General features: G+C 40.6%; 1 protein-coding gene across 2 annotated transcripts; it reads left to right on the top strand.

Annotated features, from left to right (window-relative positions):
* The first annotated feature begins 1005 nt into the window (after positions 1 to 1005).
* Positions 1006 to 15262, top strand: FXYD5 (FXYD domain containing ion transport regulator 5). Of its 2 annotated transcripts, none has more exons than XM_058196459.1 (10): positions 1006 to 1153; positions 3168 to 3225; positions 8338 to 8424; positions 9743 to 9811; positions 10140 to 10208; positions 10900 to 10944; positions 11179 to 11217; positions 13111 to 13185; positions 14145 to 14193; positions 14826 to 15262. In XM_058196459.1, exons 1-10 carry the CDS (start codon positions 1106 to 1108, stop codon positions 14848 to 14850), a joined length of 564 nt encoding a protein of 187 aa, XP_058052442.1. In that variant the 5' UTR covers positions 1006 to 1105; the 3' UTR covers positions 14851 to 15262. The 2 variants fall into 2 exon arrangements, with proteins under 2 accessions (XP_058052442.1, XP_058052441.1); XM_058196458.1 differs by having other exon boundaries at positions 1008 to 1153; positions 10897 to 10944.
* The last annotated feature ends 4472 nt before the right edge of the window (positions 15263 to 19734 follow it).

The following is a 19734-nucleotide window of genomic DNA, read 5'->3' as shown; positions in this document are numbered from 1 at the left end:
ACAAAGGCATAGGTGATTTCTAAGACAAAACTAAACTCCATTAAATTTATATTAATGAAATATAGTTCTGATCATTATTTCCTCTGTATAGCTCTGGGGACATAATTTGGATGCCCTTGATTAAAATGTCTTAAAGTTCTTTGATGGGTCTGGACCAGTGGTGGGTTGCTACTAATTTGGGCAAACTGGTGGCGGCGGCGGGAGGCTCTGCCCACCTGCCCAGATGTCATCAAAAACACTCTGCACATGTGCAGAAGTGCCATTTGCGCGCAAAGTGCACACACGCTTCTGGTAGTGAACCGGTAGCGCCGGGAATTGAAACCCACTATTGGTCTGGACCCACAACCTGCCTTGAAACACTACACCTGTGAATTGGACCTTGCAGCATTACACTTTCTGTCTTCTTTCCAACAAAGCTTTTCAGATCCATTTTGGAAAAAGGCAGGAATTGGTGTTATAACACTGTCTTGAAGACATAGTTTTCTCCGTGTCCTTCAGACCTGATCAAGTGACTTGTCCGATTATATTGTCGCTGCCATGGGGGTGGAGTTTGAACTTGTAGATTTTTAACTCTGGATTTTTAATGTTATGCACTGCCCCAAGTCACTGCACGTGAGTGAGGAGGCTGTCAATCAATTTGTTAAGTACCACTTGGTTGTTCGGATCGTTAGTTTAGTGGGTTTAGTTTGCCCTGCCAACCTGCTCACTGAAAAGAGATTTCTCAATGTTCTTCCTCTGCAACACAGTGCCTAACATTTGTAGCCATCAATGTTGGGGAAGAACCAGGGCACTTTTCTGCCACTTGATCAGCCTTGCAGAGAAAGAGTGAAGAAAAATCAGGTTGCCTTTGTTCTCCTCTGATGAACAGCCTGAGGTAGGGTTACTGTGAATTGTCCTGAACAGAGAATGCTTGTATTTCCGGCCAATGCACTGGACCCTTCTGAAAGGCACATACTGTACATGTATGCTGCTGGTCTTTGTATATACATACCCCACACACTTAGAAATGTTGGAGCACGTGTCTTGTGACTCACACACCCACTCTCCGGGGCCAGGAAGTGGCAAGAAGAGGAAATGATTGGTGCGGCCTTTCGTTCCCTTCCAGATGCGCGACATGCCACACTCCAAGGGCTGTGAAGCAGCCGCCATGAAGGTGAGTGACCCCTATGCCCAGTTTCCTTTCTAACAATAACTACCAGTCTCCCGTCTTTCGGTTTCCTGCCTCTGGAACAATGTGTTAGCTGGGAAATTCCTTGCTGGAAGTTAACTCTTTGGGTTGAAGAACCTGACTCTGGGTAAAAGAGGCGGTGGGGGTGGGTGGGTAGTTGCAGTGAATGAAAACCACATGTTCCACTGAGAAAGGCATATGGGAAGAGATGGAAAATCAGCGGTAAGCGTGGAAAAGCAGAGTTGTGAACCAGAAGGCAGACAGAAAAGCACAGAGATGCATTTCTCCCCACTTATATTGTCAGCCCTGAAACGCCTTTCACCGTCTTCGGTTTGCTTGTAGGAAGTTCTTTCATGCAACAGACGAGAACTTTGTGTTATAGTTAATGATGGGTGGAGAGAGCATATTGGTTCAGCCGAAACGGCAGATTCCAAAAGTTTAGGCTTCAGAGTTAGAGCAGTTTAGAACTTTAGAACTGCTGCTGCTGCTGCTGTGTGTGTATTTCTATGCGTGTTTGTGTATACACAATCGAGAAAGCAAATGTGCGCAGGGAAAAGTCATTTGCCTTCTCAGCTACAAAGCTAAAAGCCAGGAAGGGGATAGTTAATTTCAGGGATGTGTAGGCTACAGTAGATTGGCAGGAATCCCGTAGGAGAGGGTTAGCAAATCCACCCGGCCTTATGATGCAGAAGTGAGAGGCCACGGTAGGTTTCTGTCAACCCCAACGGTCTTTTGTGACGAGGGCTTTGGCTGGCTGACAACTCCAAACGGATTCTGCAGATAGCAAGCGCTGGCCCGCACTGTTTTTAGGAGTTTTTCTCCAACAAACTGCAATATTTTCAGCTGTCTCAGTGAAAGAAGGATCTGTTCCGTTGGGTGGAAATGTCAGGATTTTTCCAGCTCAGGAGGCTTGGATCTATATGGAACTACGAACTTCGTCAGAGCTTTGGAACAAACCAGAAATGCCCGTTACGTTGTAAAGCGGTCACTTAAGATAGAACAACACAACATGTAGGGTAGGAATTTTGTGAGTGTGTGAGTATAAGTGTATAAATGTTGTGTCCCCAAACCTGTTCTGTTACTTGATTTCCAAATGTCAGATTTATGTGATCAGGAATTAGGAAGTTTTGTTTGTGTTAGCGCACTGCAACCCAGTGCTAAAATAGGAAGGAGGAAGTATTTGAATTATCTATGGTATATTCTGACGGGAAAATATTTTCTGTCATCCATGTGAGTATTTATTTATTGCTTTTGATGAACTTCTAGATTAAGATGTTTTTGTTAAATCATCATTTTCAAGAGTTTTTTCATTTTTTTTCATTGATGTGTGCCACGTTGGTGAGCATTCAGAAACGATTAGAAAAACAATGCCACTTATTTTTTTTTTATTTGTTGGCTTAAAGGATGAATTTGAGTTTTAAAAAAACTGCTATTTAAATAGATAAGTTGAGAATTAGATCCTGCTGGTTCATTACAGAAATGATAAATACACAATCCAGTTTTTGATCTCAGTTATTCATTTTGGAATTAGTAAATGTGGACAGAAAAAATAGGTTGATTGCATAGTGTTTAATCCAAGCTAATTTTAAAAGTTACCGGCACGTTAATTGAATATGGGCCCATTCTGAAAATCTGGGAAACTTTCATAATGAAAAAAAAAATCTGTAACTTGCTTTAAACACAGAAATATCTGCAGATGAGGAACAAGACAGTATTTTTCCACCACTCTAAAACCAATTAACATTCTGCATCTCAGCATCTGCTATTCTGAATTTGGACAAACTAAAATGTATGACTCCCATAAATTATCTCTAGTGAACCCCCGTACTAAGGCAATTGCCTGCCCTGTAGTCTAGGGATCTGCGCTTGGTTTATAACTTTAACATGGCCCATGTTGATTTCATTGATAAATCTTTCTGGGTTGATTATGTTGTGATTCGGGGTGGACAGAGACAGAAAATACATCGCAGTTGATTCATAATTCTGTTTTTTCCTCCAGTTCATTTTTTTTGTCCTGCTTGCCCTTGTACATTTCACACCTCCTGTGGCTGCCCAAGGTAAGATGCTACCTATTTTTTGACGTGGGTCTTGGCATGTAAATCCCCTCATCTCCACAGTAGTAACAAGCATTGGCTTTGTTCATTTATTTCACTCAACAGTGAGACGAGTGCCATATGGCTTAGGGCCCGGGTACTTACGGGACCGCCTGCTGTTACCCTATGCCTCCCACCGACCCGTACGCTCACACAGAGAGGGTCTTCTCAGGGTGCCGTCCGCCAAGCAATGTCGGTTGGCGGCCCCCAGGGGGAAGGGCCTTTTCTGTTGGAGCACCTACCCTCTGGAACGAACTTCCCCCTGGTTTGCGTCAATTACCTGACCTTCGGACCTTTCGCCGTGAATTGAAAACGTACTTGTTTATTCAAGCAGGACTGGCTTAATTTTTAATATCCTAAATTTTTAAATTTTTAAATTTTAATAATTTTAACTGGTGTATTTTATTTACGGGTCAATTTTGACGGTTTTAATTTTCGGCCATTTATAGAATACGTTATTTTAACTATGCTTTTAATTTGTATATTGTTCTGTTTTAATCTGGCTGTACACCGCCCTGAGTCCTTCGGGAGAAGGGTGGTATAAAAATCTAAATAATAAATAAATAAATAAATAAATTTAATAAATAACGTTTCCCATGACTGTCAGTCTTTCATACTATCTGGTGCATGGGAATCTTTCAGGGTTACAGGAAAACCTAGCGACATAAAGCTTAGAACCTGAGAGGAGGGTCACCTGGGAGATCCAAAGATCAGTTATTAATACTTTCTAAAGCCATTTTATTTATTTATTTATTTTATTTATAATTTAATTTCTATACCGCCCTTCTCCTGAAGGACTCAGGGTGGTTTACAGCCATATTAAAACAACAAAAAATACAAAATATAAATAACAGATTTAAAATTTAAAACGAAATATTTCATAGGCCAATTCACTAAAACGGTCCTAGACTGATAAAACCCTTTAAAATTTAAAATTATAATAAATAAATAAATTAAAATGCACTTAGGCTAGTTCCGCACGATTGAATAATAAAGTCTTCAATTCCCTCAAAATTCAAGTTTGTCTGCACCCTGGCAGGACTAGCAAAATATGAAGCAGAATATAGCTCTCCCATTCTCCCCCAGCGTAAGAAAAAGATTCCATAGTATATTTTTCAAGAGTTCCCCACCATCTAGTCAGAGATGAAGAAGCTTCTTGGATGAAAAGCAAAACATCTTCAAAGAAAAACCAGAAAGTCCAGTTGCCTCTTGAAAAAGCACTTTTGGGACAACCATGACCTGGTTGATTGAGAATCTCCATAGACATCCCATAGTATAATTTTGCATCTTTTATTTGGAGTGTTTGCTTACTAGCCTTATGACAACAATTCAGTCCATATCTGTTCGGCTGTCTTTATCCATATCAGAGATTCTAAAAGATCTTTTTTATTTATTTTATTTATTTATTTATTTATTTATTTTTCATATTTATATACCGCCCTATCTCCCTAAGGACTCAGGGCGGTTCACAGGCAGTTAAAATACATATAAATACAGATTAAAACGACGATTAAAAAACTTATTCTATAGCCAAATTATTAAAAACAGTATAAATAGTAAAAACCCATTAAAACCAGTAAATTTAAAATCTAATCCAGTCCCGCGCAGATGAATAAGTGTGTTTTAAGCTCGCGACGAAAGGTTCGGAGGTCCGGAAGTTGACGAAGTCCTGGAGGGAGTTCGTTCCAGAGGGTGGGAGAGAAGGCCCTTCCCCTGGGTGTCGCCAGACGGCACTGCCTAGCTGACGGCACCCTGAGGAGTCCCTCTCTGTGAGAGCGCACGGGTCGGTGAGAGGTATTTGGTAGCAGTAGGCGGTCCCGTAAATAGCCCGGCCCTATGCCATGGAGCGCTTTAAAGATTGTTACCAACACCTTGAAGCGCACCCGGAAGGCCACAGGTAGCCAGTGCAGTCTGCGCAGGATAGGTGTCACACGGGAGCCACGAGGGGCTCCCTCTATCACCCGCGCAGCCGCATTCTGGACTAACTGAAGCCTCCGGATGCCCCTCAAGGGGAGCCCCATGTAGAGAGCATTGCAGTAATCCAGGCGAGACGTCACGAGGGCGTGAGTGACCATGCATAAGGCATCCCGGTCTAGAAAGGGGCGCAACTGGCGCACCAGGCGAACCTGGTGGAAAGCTCTCCTGGAGACAGCCGCCAAATGATCTTCAAAAGACAGCCGTTCATCCAGGAGAACGCCCAGATTGCGCACCCTCTCCATCGGGGCCAGTGACTCGCCCCCAACAGTCAGCCGAGGACTCAGCTGACTGTACCGGGATGCCGGCATCCACAGCCACTCTGTCTTGGAAGGATTGAGCTTGAGCCTGTTTCTCCCCATCCAGACCCGTACGGCTTCCAGACACCGGGACAGCACTTCGATAGCTTCATTGGGGTGGCCCGGTGTGGAAAAGTACAGCTGGGTGTCATCAGCGTACAGCTGGTACCTCACACCGAAGCCACTGATGATCTCACCCAGCGGCTTCATATAGATGTTGAACAGAAGGGGCGAGAGAATCGACCCCTGCGGCACCCCACAAGTGAGGCGCCTCGGGCCGACCTCTGCCCCCCTGTCAACACCGTCTGCGACCGGTCGGAGAGATAGGAGGAGAACCACCGATAAACGGTGCCTCCCACTCCCAATCCCTCCAACCGGCGCAGCAGGATACCATGGTCGATGGTATCGAAAGCCGCTGAGAGGTCTAATAGGACCAGGACAGAGGAACAACCCCTATCCCTGGCCCTCCAGAGATCATCCCTGGCCCTCCAGAGATCATCCACCAACGCGACCAAAGCCGTCTCCGTGCTGTAGCCGGGCCAGAAACCAATTTAATTGTAGTACTGGGCTTTTTTGTTGTGCTTTTCTTAAATTCATAGAGAAACGCTTACCTGGAAGTTACCCACTGATTTATCCTTGTTCTTAGTCAATGCAATTTGCAACCAGCATGGGAAATTTTTGATGAAGGTGTATATAATTTATAAAGATGCTTCTAGACAAATCAAGACGGGGAGAGGAACAAGAAAGAAAACTATGCAGGGACCCCCCTTTTACCACCTCCTGTTTTCCTTTTTCCTTTAATGCCCACAAGAGGTGGGAAGGAAGACATTTGGAGAATTGAGATAAAAAATATTGTGATTAATTTTACACTTAAAATGAAAATTAATTCTCTTTAAATAAGCCAAAACATATGCTGGCATTTTCTACATTTCTTTTTTTTTTTAAAAAAAAACCTGTAGTGACAAAATTTCACATTTTTTCCCTGCATGCGTTGCAAAGCCAAGAACCAGATTGCCTTTTTAAAAAAATATTTTTAAATATTTGCGGAGTGCTGGCAGAAAGAAAGGCGAGGAAATGTACCTAACTGGGATCCTAAACTTACTACAAAGGATAAGAAGAAGAAGAAGGGAGTTTGGGACATGTTATGCGGGAAGAATGACCATTCTGGCATCAAATAATTGTCCAGGTAGTCCTTGACTTATGACCGAAATGTCTGTTACTAAGCAAGATAGTTGTTAAGTAAGTTTACCCTATTTTACAATCTTTCTTGCCACAGTTGTTAAGTGAATCACTGCAGTTAATAATAATAATAATAATAATAATAATAATAATAATAATAATAATAATAATAATAATAATAATAATAATAATAATAATAATTTAATTTTTATACCGCCCTTCTCCCGAAGGACTCAGGGCGGTGAACAGGCAGATAAAAATAATATAATACATTACAATAAAAACACTATTTAAAAAACTTATTCAATATAGCCTAAATTTAAAATACAATACAAAATATAAAATAAACCCCAATAAAATCCATGTTTAAAAACCCTATTTAAGCCAGTCCTGCTCGGAAGAATAGATATGTCTTAAGCTCATGCAAAAGGTCCGGAGGTCAGGAAGTTGTCGAAGTCCTGGGGGAAGCTCATTCCAGAGGGTAGGTGCCCCCACAGAGAAGGCTCTCCCCCTGGGGGTCGCCAGCCTACACTGTTTGGCTGTAACATGTTAAGTTAGTAACATGGTTGTTAAGTGAATCTCCTTCCCCGTTGACTATGCTTGTCAGAAAGTCGCAAAAGGGAATCACATGACCCCGGGACACTGGAACTGTCATAAATATGAGTCAGTTGTCAAGCATCTGAATTTTGATCACGTGACCAATGGGGGGGGGGCCATGGGGATGCTGCAATGGTCAGGTGAAAAATGGTCGTAAGTCAGTTTGTTCAACGCTTTTATAACTTTGAACAGCACTAAATGCGTAATTGTAAGTTGAGGACTGCCTATACCAGGGGTCTCCAACCTTGGTCCCTTTAAGACTTGTGGACTTCAACTCCCAGAGTCCCTCAGCCAGCAAAGCTGGCTGAGGATCTCTGGGAGTTGAAGTCCACAAGTCTTAAAGGTTGGAGACCCCTGGCCTATACTTTCTTCTACTTCTGGAGTTCAAACCTGAATGCAATTATCTCTGTAGTGAAGCAGTTCTGTAGTGAAGCAAGAGGCAACAGCACCATTGTGGAGAAATCCAACATCTGCAAAATTACAGCTTCTGAAACCATTTTGGGAGAGGAGACAGAACTTTGTAGGGGAATCTTCCAAAAAGGACCGAACATGACCCCTGGCAGCAGAATGTCCACATGGTACCTGGGTGGAAAACTGGAAACAACTAGTGGAATGTTAACTGGGATTCTAATCCCTACACTCTATACTTCAATCTCACTTGTTACTCCTCCTTTTCCAGATGTGGTCCAAATTTGAGACCCGCTACTCCACGTTGATCTCCAGCTTTGTTTATACATACTGATTTTCTGGTTGTAGTTTCCACTCCTTGGCTTTGGACTACAGCAGGAGTGTCCAAACCTTGGCAATTTAAGACTTGTGGACTGCTTGAGAGCACACGCGTCCACACGTCTGGAGCTGAAGGCTATAATATGTCTTAAAGTTGACAAGGTTGAGAAACATTGCTCAAGGGTGTGGTGAGAATAAAATGGGAAATTGCACTGCTCTGAGCAATTTGGAGAAAAGATGAAGATATACACAAAAGTGTCAGACAGAAAAAGGATATTAAGCTTTCTCCATCTTGATTCAGTTTCAGGAAGTCCAACTTTGATAGCTCAAAAGGAAGAAGATGCCAAAGGATTTCAAACCACAACAGAATTTTTTCTGAGTACTGTTGGTGAGTCTCTTGTCAAAATAGCTGGCAATAGCCCATCTTATTCAACTAAACTAGCATTTGTGTACTAATTAAGTATATATTTCCCATCCCTAGATTGTTTTGCTTCCCTGAAGATGTATTTTGAGAAGAGAATTAATTGGTCGGACAAAAGGACTGATTTCCCTAGAATGCTGCTTCACTCCTTCAAACTCTTGCTAAAGTTTAATGAGCATATAGTTTTTGCCATATAATGGACTCTTGAGTACAGTTTGGAGTTGTTACTTAGTCTGATGCTTAACACTTTTTGAAAGCCAAGGGGTTAAGATTCTAGAAGCCGAGAATTAATTTTAAACAGAAATGAATCTGATGTAAGGTGGTTCATTCTTTTTTCCCCCTCTTAGCATTTTTCTCCCCATATGTCTGCCTATCAAATAGGTTTGTGACACAATTATTAAAGTCTCCAAACCATCTGAGTTGGTAAATGGATATACACATGGTCTTGTGGGTTGGGAGAACTCTCTGGTTCTTGTGTATGGAGAGCAGTTGTGGGTTCCACCTACCTTTGCTACTGGTTTGGAACCGGGAGTGCGCACATGTACACGCTTGCTTCACTCATGCATGGAACATCTGTGCATGCGCAAAACCTTCTGCTCATGCGCAGAGCATCCATGCTGATGTCCGGTTGGGCGTGCGGAGCCTGCTGCCGCTACTACCGGTTCGCCCAAACTGGGGCGAACCAGCAGAAACCCACCACTGGTGGATAGGACATATTTCACTTTATTATTTAATACGATATTTTCATAGTTTAATGAAATACTCGGTGTTCTCTGACCTTGGCTCTTTCCTGCGGATGTCTCATTATCAGGCTAGGTAACGACATCATGATAGAGAGCCGATTGAGTATAGTGGTTAAGGCAGCAGACTAGAAACTGGGAGACTGTGAGTTCTAGGCCTGCCTTAGGCATGCAGTTAGTTGGGTGACATGGGCCAATCCCTCTTTCTCATCCCTAAGAAGCAAGCAATGGCAAACCAATTTCAGCAAACTCAATTTCCCCATTGCTATCTAGCCTGGTAATAAAATGTCTGCAGGAAGAGAAGAAAAAGTCTCAGAGAACACCATAAACTGAACATTTCAACCCAGAGCTACAGTCTTTACTATTCGGTGTTTAAAATGATCACTGGGTCACTTGTATTCATTAGGAAACCCTCCCTTTTTATGAACTTTTAATCTCTTAATTCGGCATAGAGTTGGGGCATCTGGATGGAGCTGAAGCTTAACCAGAGAAATTCATCTTTTTAATATATTTTTCCTTCTCTGTGCTTTGTTTCTGTATGACAGGGGTGTTAACAAATGAAAGTCACAGTCCAGAAAATCTAACCTTCCTGCAAGAGAATGTATCAACAAGCGGTATGTAACTGTGGATATTGCTAGATGTTTAGTGCACATAGTTCATTTGTTCCTATGGGCAGTTGCTGTCAGCCAAATAAACCAGTCAAAGAGAACAGTTTTGACTGATGTCCAAACCCAGCATGAACTTAAGCCATAATTTGTGAGCTGACAAAAATGTATTTGAATGTTGGAATTATGGTTAAGGATTTCCTTTCTCTGCTTAATGCTTAGCTGAAGAATCTGTAGAGGTTGATTTAAAAAACAAAAACAAAAAACCAAGCGAATAGGGAAAATCCACAAAGTAACAATTCTTTTTTAAGGGCACTCTTTTCTTGACTTGTTATAGAAGTGACAACACCAGCTGACGTGACAGTGGCCCTCAGCACAAGCATTGTGCAATCCAAGAACATTCCAGGTGAGGTCACAACTGTGAGTCCAAAGAACACAAAGAATTTTGAAATAAATTCGGAAACACCCTGAAAATCAGACCAAAAACAATCCACAAAGCCTCTTTCACAGGGGAACAGAACTTTCTTTCTTTTCTTTTTTATTATAAAAGTTTTTATTTTTTCACAACAAAAAACACATACACACATCAAACGGTTACAATGTGCTGAAGGGGCGGTGTTTACATATCTTCTTGTGCAATCTCAAAATAAACTTCTTTTTCATACATATATCTTATATTGTCTTTTCTAACGTAACTTTCCTTCTAGCCAATGATCAAATAAATCCCATATTTTATAATATTGCTTATCTTCTTGTTCTCTAATTTCAAATGTCAATTTATTCATCTCTGCACATTCCATCATCTTCCTAATTATTTCGTCTTGCAAAGGTAATTTCTCATTTTTCCAATTTTTAGCGAACACAATCTTAGCTTCTGTAATAATATTCACAATCAGATATTTTACATCTCTGGTATATATCTCAGGTATAATTCCCAACAGAAAGACTTCTGGCTTAAAATCTATGTGTTTTTGAATCATTTTCTCCAACCACGTGTGTATTTTAGTCCAATATCTTTTTGCTTAGGGGAACAGAACTTTCAAGAATGATTTTCTTGGCATAGTAAAATTTTCTTCTGGCATTATCTTTTCCAGAAGATTCCACACCTCAGCTACCATCTGTTGACCAAAAAAATAGAACAGGTATTTTTTTTTTAATTTATTTATGAAAGATTTAAAGTTTTCTAAACTGTTTTGCCATGCTGGGCAAACTTTTCCAAGATGACAGACTCTTGCCAACATTAATGAATATCTGAGATAACATATGAACATCTACTGAACAATAAAATCTACAATCTTAACTCAAGTAAATGCTGAAAAATACGGTTTTCAGTTCTGACATTTCCCACTCAATATGTTTTCCTCCTCTTTCCATAGATGCTGAGAGGAAAGAATATCTTGAGTTGTTCACTTATGGTGAGTTTTAAACTGGGTTAAACAAAGGAGAAACCTTGAAGGGAGATTTCCAAACACCTGTGATCCTGTAAAAAAAAAAATTGGTTTGAGGAGAAAATACTAATATAAAAGGCATATGTTACGATCAATGAGTGAAATTAAGCATTTTATAGAATGTCTAGGAAATCTATAGAATGCCAAAAATGGGACATCAAAGTATGAAACTCTTTATATTTCACACATTTCCTAGGCGTTCTTTGCGATGCCAAAAGGCAAACTGTATAAAAGTATAAAATACTCCCATTAAAATGCCATTCTAGCCTTTCTTGTTGCAACAAGTAGGCCATTACTGGTCTTTTTCTCTTCTTTCTTTCCAGTAAAAAAAGTCCTGTACTTTGTTTTGCATTTTTTCTTTCATATGTTTTTTTTTTCAATAAATGATTTTAGGTTAGAATTTTTTTTATTTAGAATAGAATTTTATTTATTGGCCAAGTGTGATTGGACACACAAGGAATTTGTCTTGGTGCAGATGCTCTCAGTGTACATAAAAGAAAAGATACGTTCATCAAGGTACAACATTTACAACACAATTGATGGTCAATATATCAATATAAATCATAAGGATTGCCAGCAACAAGTTATAGACATACAGTCATAAGTGGAAGGAGATTGGTGATGGGAACTATGAAACGATTAATAGTAGTGCAGATTCTTAGGGTTTTAGGGTTAATAGTTAGGATTTTCATAACTCTTTTCATACTTTAAATAGTTCTTGTCATTCCGCATAATGCCTAGGTACTATATACAATGCCTAGGGAAAGTATATAGCATATTAAAAATAACAGACATTTTTGCCTAAATATGTCACACACGCTATAGACCAGTGGTAGTCAACCTGGTCCCTACTGTCCACTAGTGGGCGTTCCAGCTGTCATGGTCGGCGGTGGGGTTTTTCTCCGATACTGAAGCACTTTCCTTTTTTTTAAATTTAATTGACTTTTTAAAAAATTTTCATAGCATTATTTAAAAACATTTTCATTAGGTTTTCATAAAATTCCCCGTGACAATTTAAATTTCTGAAAATATACTCTTTGTATCGCCCGTGCATAAGTTTAGTTCACATTACGTAAGTGAAACTAAATGGCGTTATAGTGCGACCGCAAACAAAAGAGCCTCGTCCCAGAATAGCTCGTGCATCTCCCCCCACACCACCCAGCTGTAACAGACAAGCAGAGCTGGTAGCCGGCGCCCCCCCCCCAAACTCAGTCCACGATGTGCGAGTGGCATGTGCAGACGATACACAGCGCATTACTGTGGAACCGGTGGGCGGTTAGAAAATTTTACTACTAACAGAGATACAAAAGTGGGCAGTAGGGATTAAAAGGTCGACTATCCCTGCTATAGACTTTCTAGGCATTCTATATACTGTGCCACTTTTTCACACACTACTGTAACATATACATGTGTTGGGATGAGGCACCTGAGGTCCTTCAAATATTGATGGCCAACAGAGAGAGATTCTGGCACTCATTTGGCAACATTGGAAGGCTCACATGTTCTGTGATGCCCATGTGCCTAATGGTTATACCATTGGGCACATGGGCCCAATGCTGGATTGATAAGCTGGAAACCTAGTGGCTACATCCACACAATACGTTAAGCTTTGGTCAGTGGGTTTTTTTTAAAAAACAACAACAACCATTTGAGGGTATTTTGGTAGCTTTGCATGTTGTGCAAACCCAATTTACTTGGTTTCTTCATGATTCAAAATAAAGTCAGGAAAAATGAATGATTTTGGAAGTAGGTTAGATGCAATGCCTTCCATCAAACATCAATAGATGCTTTTGAAACTGTCATCTCTCTTGTCCGTTCCAGATGTCCCAGACTATTGACTTTTCTCCGTTTGCCTTGCAGATTATTGCTCCTTGCGCAAGTGGGGTTTAGTAGCTGCTGCCATCCTTTTCATCTTGGGCATTCTCATTCTTACCTGTAAGCCTGAGAGACTGGAATGAATGAATGAATGAATGAATGAACGAATGAATGAATGAATGAATTGTAGCTTATAAACCGAGGGTGGAAAGAGAACGATGGAATAAAAGAATGGAACCATGTTTCATGTCATCGCTTTACAACCCTAGTTTAGTTTTTAACAATTACAGTTAACGTTAATCAGTTCATTACACTGTCTTTGCATTAGCTTTCTCAGCAATATTATCTGCATAACTGGAAATGCTAGAATAGAACATCACACCATTAATATCACCATTTGAAATCAGAAGTGCTTCAGGGGGGAAAAAAGGCAATGTTTAGGTGGGAACACTTAACTTTGCTATCGATGTGTACGGCTGCCTATCCATTCCAAAGAAAATCTGGATGGTGAATTTGAAATTAAAAGAGTTACATGTCCAGGAAAGGCCTCTGGAAAGCATATTGTTTAGAACACTGTTTTCCACCATGATTCCAGAAACGATACTTGCTGATCCTAGTGGCTACATCCACACAATACGTTAAGCTTTGGTCAGTGTTTTTTTTTAAAAAAAAACCATTTGAGGGTATTTTGGTAGCTTTGCATGTTGTGCAAACCCAATTTACTTGGTTTCTTCATGATTCAAAATAAAGTCAGGAAAAATGAATGATTTTGGAAGGAGGTTAGATCCAATGCCTTGGTGGGTTTAAAGATGCTACGTATTATTATTATTATTATTTGTTATATTTGTATATTATACGTAGACTGTCTTTTTTTTTTCACCATAAGGCAAACTCTAAGGCAAAGTGAGGGTGGTGGGGAGGTTCTGGCATTCCAGATGTGCTCAGCTACAATACAAGCACCTTAGTGTACCCAACCATTAGTGTAAGAAGCAGATGACATGCCGTCTCTTCCCATTCTGTTCTGATCTTTAGGAACGAGCATTCTTCAAATACTTTGTTTGCTTTCTTTTTCTCTTCAGGTGGTAAACATGGAAAATTTCCACGGTGCCGAGGGAAAAAGCGGGCAAGGTAAGTCCACGATGGTGTTGCCCACTCTATCCCAGGGGTGAAATGCTCCCGGTTCGGACTGGATCGCGCAAAATGGTAGCGATGGGGGTGGGTAGTTTGGAGAACCGGTAGCAAAAATCCCTGCCCCACCCCCACTGCCCACGCCTCGCTGTTCCTCTTTTCTGTCCCTGAAGCTCTCGGTGGCGATATGGCTGCAAACAGCCTTAGATGACTGCCGCAGCACTTCAAAGGGCCAGCTGATCAGCACTGTAGGCAGCTAGTAGACCGGTGCCTCTATTTTTAAAGAAGGTAGACCGGTGCCTCCCCAAAAAAAAGCAATTGGTAGACTGGTGCCTCTATTTTTTAAAAAGGTAGACTGGTGCGCTCCCAAGTTTTGTATACTTTATTATTTTTATTATTTATTATTATTGGCCATGCCCATTCAGTCACCTGACCACCAAGCCACGCCCACAAATTAAGCCACGCCCACAGAACCGGTAGGGAAAATTTTTAGATTTCACCCCTGCTCTGCCCCCTTATCTTTCTGCACTCGATCACATGAAAAGCGGAATGGAAGAAGAACATTGTGCTTGAGAAACATGTCTTGATTCTCACGCGTGACCAACTCTGATCCTGATTTCTTATTTTTACAGAACATACGATGTGTCTCGGGCTTGAAACCTCTTTGCCTGAAGCCTCTGAAGACTGCACTGGGAATGCTTTGGCGCCACCAGGGGGCATCCTTTCACCTTATGGTGAAAAAATGTTTGGTGTTCTCCCAAAACCATCTTCCTGCTATCTGACCTCTCCGTTTGTGCTTATTATCATCCTGCAACATAAGTCCATTTTTATTGCCCTCTCCCTAAATTATCTTTTTGTTACATTAAACTAGCTCCTTGGCACAACAACCACAAGACCTGGAAATTCATTGTTCCTTTCTACGCCTGCCTGAGGTCAGGGCAATGTGTATAATGACTATTGTTCTTGGTTGCTTAGCAAAACTTGTCTGTCCAAATTCTCTGCCAAGAAATCTCGAGTTCTGTTCTCTCAATAAATGTTTGGTGTGGTTTGTTGCTTCTAAGTTTCCTGACATTGACTCTGTGCTGTTTTTGGCCTGATGTGGGTGGGGGTTATATTTACATACCCTCATTCTGAAAGAAGCTATGACAGCAAAGCTATTATCACTGGGATCTGGAAGTTGTCAGATTGGATGACAAGGTAGAAAGATTCAGAAAAGAAGGAAGGAGGTGGTTTTATTAAAAAAAACAAAAACCCGTTCTCTGGGTTAACACATATTAAACCATAATCTGGTCTATTTGATTTTGGTTCCTCATAATGGGTAAACTCAGCCTTCGTAGTTTGTAATCCATCTTGAAGAACCCCAGCTAATATCTCTTCCCGTAATGTCAAGGGACATTCGGCTTATCGCATTATAGCCTTCAGGAGTAAAGTTGGCCATTGAATAACACAGAGGTGGGTTTCAAAATTTTTTACTACTGGTTCTTGGTGGGCGTGGCATGGCTTGGTAGGTGTAGCTTGGTGGGCATGGCAGGCGAAGGATACTGTAAAATCTCCATTCCCACCCCACTCCAGGGGAAGGATACTGCAAAATCCCCATTTCCTCCCGATCAGCTGGGACTCGGGAGGCAGAGAATAGATGGGGGTGGGGCCAGTCAGAATTTTTACTATCGGTTCTCTGAACTACTCAAAATTTCCGCTACCGGTTCTCCAGAACAGAACCTTCTGAAACCCACCTCTGGAATAACAACTCTCATAATCAGTGACAAAGTGTTGCTCAATGATATTGAAGGACCGAATAATTTATATTGCATTAATATGGGAAAGAAGCTGCAACAAATAAAACGAATGCTATATTTATGGTCGATGCGGTTTGTATTTAATGTTGTTCGCTGTTGACAGGATCCAGACCTTTTCTAGTCTGGCTTACATCTTCAAAAAAAATTTTTTTCTACCCTAGCCTTTCCTCCAGCAGGCCTCCATCTCCTTCAGTTTATGTTCAGATCAGCCCTGGTTTTCAGATAATGACTAACCCAAAGTCATTCAGTAAGATTTAGGAAATTTGTACTTGCCTCTTGCAGTACTAGAGAGGCAGTTTGGTTTAGTGGCTCAGGCACCAGACTAGAAACAGGAGACTGAGTTCTAGTGCCATCTTAGGCACAAAGCCATATGGGTGATGTCTTTCTGTCTGTCTTTCGTTCTCTCTCTCTCTGTCTCTCTCTGTCTCTCTCTCTCTCACACACACACACACAAACACAGGGGGAGAGAGAGTCCCAGTACTAATACTTTGTTAAAACTATTTTTTATCGTTGGGTGCATATATTTTATTTCATGTTGCTTTGACGTAAGCACCAGGACTGTGGTACAAAACCTTTTCTACATTATGGCTAGAGTTCGTACCCAGCTTCACTTCAATTTTTTTTTAAAAAAAACACCCAAACCCCAAAACTCAAGCAAAGTTATCACCCTACAGACTAATCATACACTGTAGGCCAGTGTTTTCAACCTTGGCAACTTCAAGACCTGTGGGCTTCAACTCCCAGAATTCCCCAGTCATCCATATTGAAGTCCACACATCTTAAAATTGCCAAGGTTGAAAAACATGAATGTACGTCCTACAGCTATCCTTAAAAAAATTAAAAGCTGAATGGCCGAAGCCCAACATTTTTCAACATTGAGATAAACTGAAGTTTGTTTTTTTGTTTTTTGTTTTTTGAGGTGGAAATTACAGAAGTGACCCTGGGAATCATCTTAGAGTTAACCAAAGCAACAGGAATGAAAATTCTAGATGATTTTATATCTAATACATACGCTATATGATTGTGCCTGTATTTTCTTGAATGTTTTTAAAAATTTTTGCAACTGCAAACTTCCATTTCAAACACAAAACAAAACCAACCCAAGCCTGCCCTCGCATATGTCTGAAAAACATGTGCAGGAAAGTATAAACAGAACTTAATATGACTTTTCAAAATGAAAAATTCCCTGTTAAAGGCATGGGAACAAAAAAATGCAAAACCATAGTTGAGAAGAAAAGACCTTGGAAGATTTCGACCAGAAGGTGGCAGTAGAAAGATTCTTTTACCTTTTGGAGTTTCTATATGAAAAAGAGTCCAACCAGGCTACTTTTAGAATTTGAGCTTTTTAAGTTAAGAATTCCATTTGTTCCTGAGCTCAGTCTTTTTTTAAAAAAATAAAAAGCAAAAAACAGGTTGACCTCTAAAAAGAAAGCATGCCAAATAGAGGCATACTGTGTTTTTACATAATTATATGTTTCCCCCATTTCTCCCCCCCTCCACCATCAAAAAATGCATCAAAAAATTCCAGAGGGAAGGAGCCTCTCATGCCTAAAAAAATACAACGATTGGACAAGTATGTTGGGTCCTAAGTCTAAGTTCTTTATTAATAGACATCATTTTACTGTCAAGGAAACTGAATAATTCTACATTCCAGTTTTATTATTGTCAGATAACTGGTGTAGATTGAACTTCTGGTCTCTCTAGAGATGATTATGGTAGGTAGATAGGTAGGTAGGTAGATGGCACAACTGGGCTTGACTCTTGATTCATAGACAAATATCAGATCAACCTATAACAGGCAACTATCCACAGTTCTTCCAAGCAGGGGTGAAATCCAGCAGGTTCTGGAGAACCGGTAGAGGAAATTTTGAATAGTTCGGAGAACCAGCAAAACCACCTCTGGCTGGCCCCAGAGTGGGGTGGGAATAGGGATTTTGCAATATCCTTCCCCTGGAGTGGGGTGGGAATGGGGATTTTGCAGTATCCTTCCACCAGGAGAGGGGTGGGAATGGGGATTTTGCAGTATCCTTCCACCAGGAGAGGGGAGGGAATGGGGATTTTGCAATATCCTTCCCCCTGGATTGGGGTGGGAATGGGGATTTTGCAGTATCCTTCCACCAGGAGAGGGGTGGGAATGGGGATTTTGCAGTATCCTTCCCCGGAGTGGGAGAGAATGGGGATTTTGCAATAACAACTCTCATAATCAGTGACAAAGTGTTGCTCAATGATGTTGAAGGACCGAATAATTTATATTGCATTAATATGGGAAAGAAGCTGCAACAAATAAAACGAATGCTATATTTATGGTCGATGCGGTTTGTATTTAATGTTGTTCGCTGTTGACAGGATCCAGACCTTTTCTAGTCTGGCTTACATCTTCAAAAAAATTTTTTTTCTACCCTAGCCTTTCCTCCAGCAGGCCTCCATCTCCTTCAGTTTATGTTCAGATCAGCCCTGGTTTTCAGATAATGACTAACCCAAAGTCATTCAGTAAGATTTAGGAAATTTGTACTTGCCTCTTGCAGTACTAGAGAGGCAGTTTGGTTTAGTGGCTCAGGCATCAGACTAGAAACAGGAGACTGAGTTCTAGTGCCATCTTAGGCACAAAGCCATATGGGTGATGTCTTTCTGTCTGTCTTTCGTTCTCTCTCTCTCTGTCTCTCTCTGTCTCTCTCTCTCACACACACACACACAAACACAGGGGGAGAGAGAGTCCCAGTACTAATACTTTGTTAAAACTATTTTTTATCGTTGGGTGCATATATTTTATTTCATGTTGCTTTGACGTAAGCACCATGACTGTGGTACAAAACCTTTTCTACATTATGGCTAGAGTTCGTACCCAGCTTCACTTCAATTTTTTTTTTAAAAAAAACACCCAAACCCCCAAACTCAAGCAAAGTTATCACCCTACAGACTAATCATACGTTGTAGGCCAGTGTTTTCAACCTTGGCAACTTCAAGACCTGTGGGCTTCAACTCCCAGAATTCCCCAGTCATCCATATCGAAGTCCACACATCTTAAAATTGCCAAGGTTGAAAAACATGAATGTACGTCCTACAGCTATCCTTAAAAAAATTAAAAGCTGAATGGCCGAAGCCCAACATTTTTCAACATTGAGATAAACTGAAGTTTGCTTTTTTTTTTTTTTTGAGGTGGAAATTACAGAAGTGACCCTGGGAATCATCTTAGAGTTAACCAAAGCAACAGGAATGAAAATTCTAGATGATTTTATATCTAATACATACGCTATATGATTGTGCCTGTATTTTCTTGAATGTTTTTAAAATATTTGTGCAACTGCAAACTTCCTGCCATTTCAAACACAAAACAAAGCCTGCCCTCACATATGTCTGAAAAACATGTGCAGGAAAGTATAAACAGAACTTAATATGACTTTTCAAAATGAAAAATTCCCTGTTAAAGGCATGGGAACAAAAAAATGCAAAACCATAGTTGAGAAGAAAAGACCTTGGAAGATTTCGACCAGAAGGTGGCAGCAGAAACATTCTTTTACCTTTTTGAGTTTCTAAATGAAAAAGAGTCCAACCAGGCTACTTTTAGAATTTGAGCTTTTTAAGTTAGAGTTCCATTTGTTCCTGAGCTCAGTCTTTTTTAAAAAAAAACAAAAAGCAAAAAACAGGTTGACCTCTAAAAAGAAAGCATGCCAAATAGAGGCATACTGTGTTTTTACATAATTATATGTTTCCCCCATTTCTTCCCCCCTCCACCATCAAAAAATGC

The sequence above is a fragment of the Ahaetulla prasina genome, chromosome 10 (assembly GCF_028640845.1).
Source record: "Ahaetulla prasina isolate Xishuangbanna chromosome 10, ASM2864084v1, whole genome shotgun sequence".
Lineage (NCBI taxonomy): Eukaryota > Metazoa > Chordata > Lepidosauria > Squamata > Colubridae > Ahaetulla > Ahaetulla prasina.
Note: the sequence above shows the minus strand (reverse complement) of the source record. Positions and strands in the feature narration are given on the sequence as shown.

Bases quoted from the DNA above. Each gene is read 5' to 3' on its own strand.
- FXYD5 (XM_058196458.1), top strand. From the start codon at position 1,106: ATGCGCGACATGCCACACTCCAAGGGCTGTGAAGCAGCCGCCATGAAG. The intron at 10,945-11,178 runs GTATTTTTTTTT...CTCTTTCCATAG, and splicing joins TGACCAAAAAAATAGAACAG to ATGCTGAGAGGAAAGAATAT. The intron at 14,194-14,825 runs GTAAGTCCACGA...TTATTTTTACAG, and splicing joins CGAGGGAAAAAGCGGGCAAG to AACATACGATGTGTCTCGGG.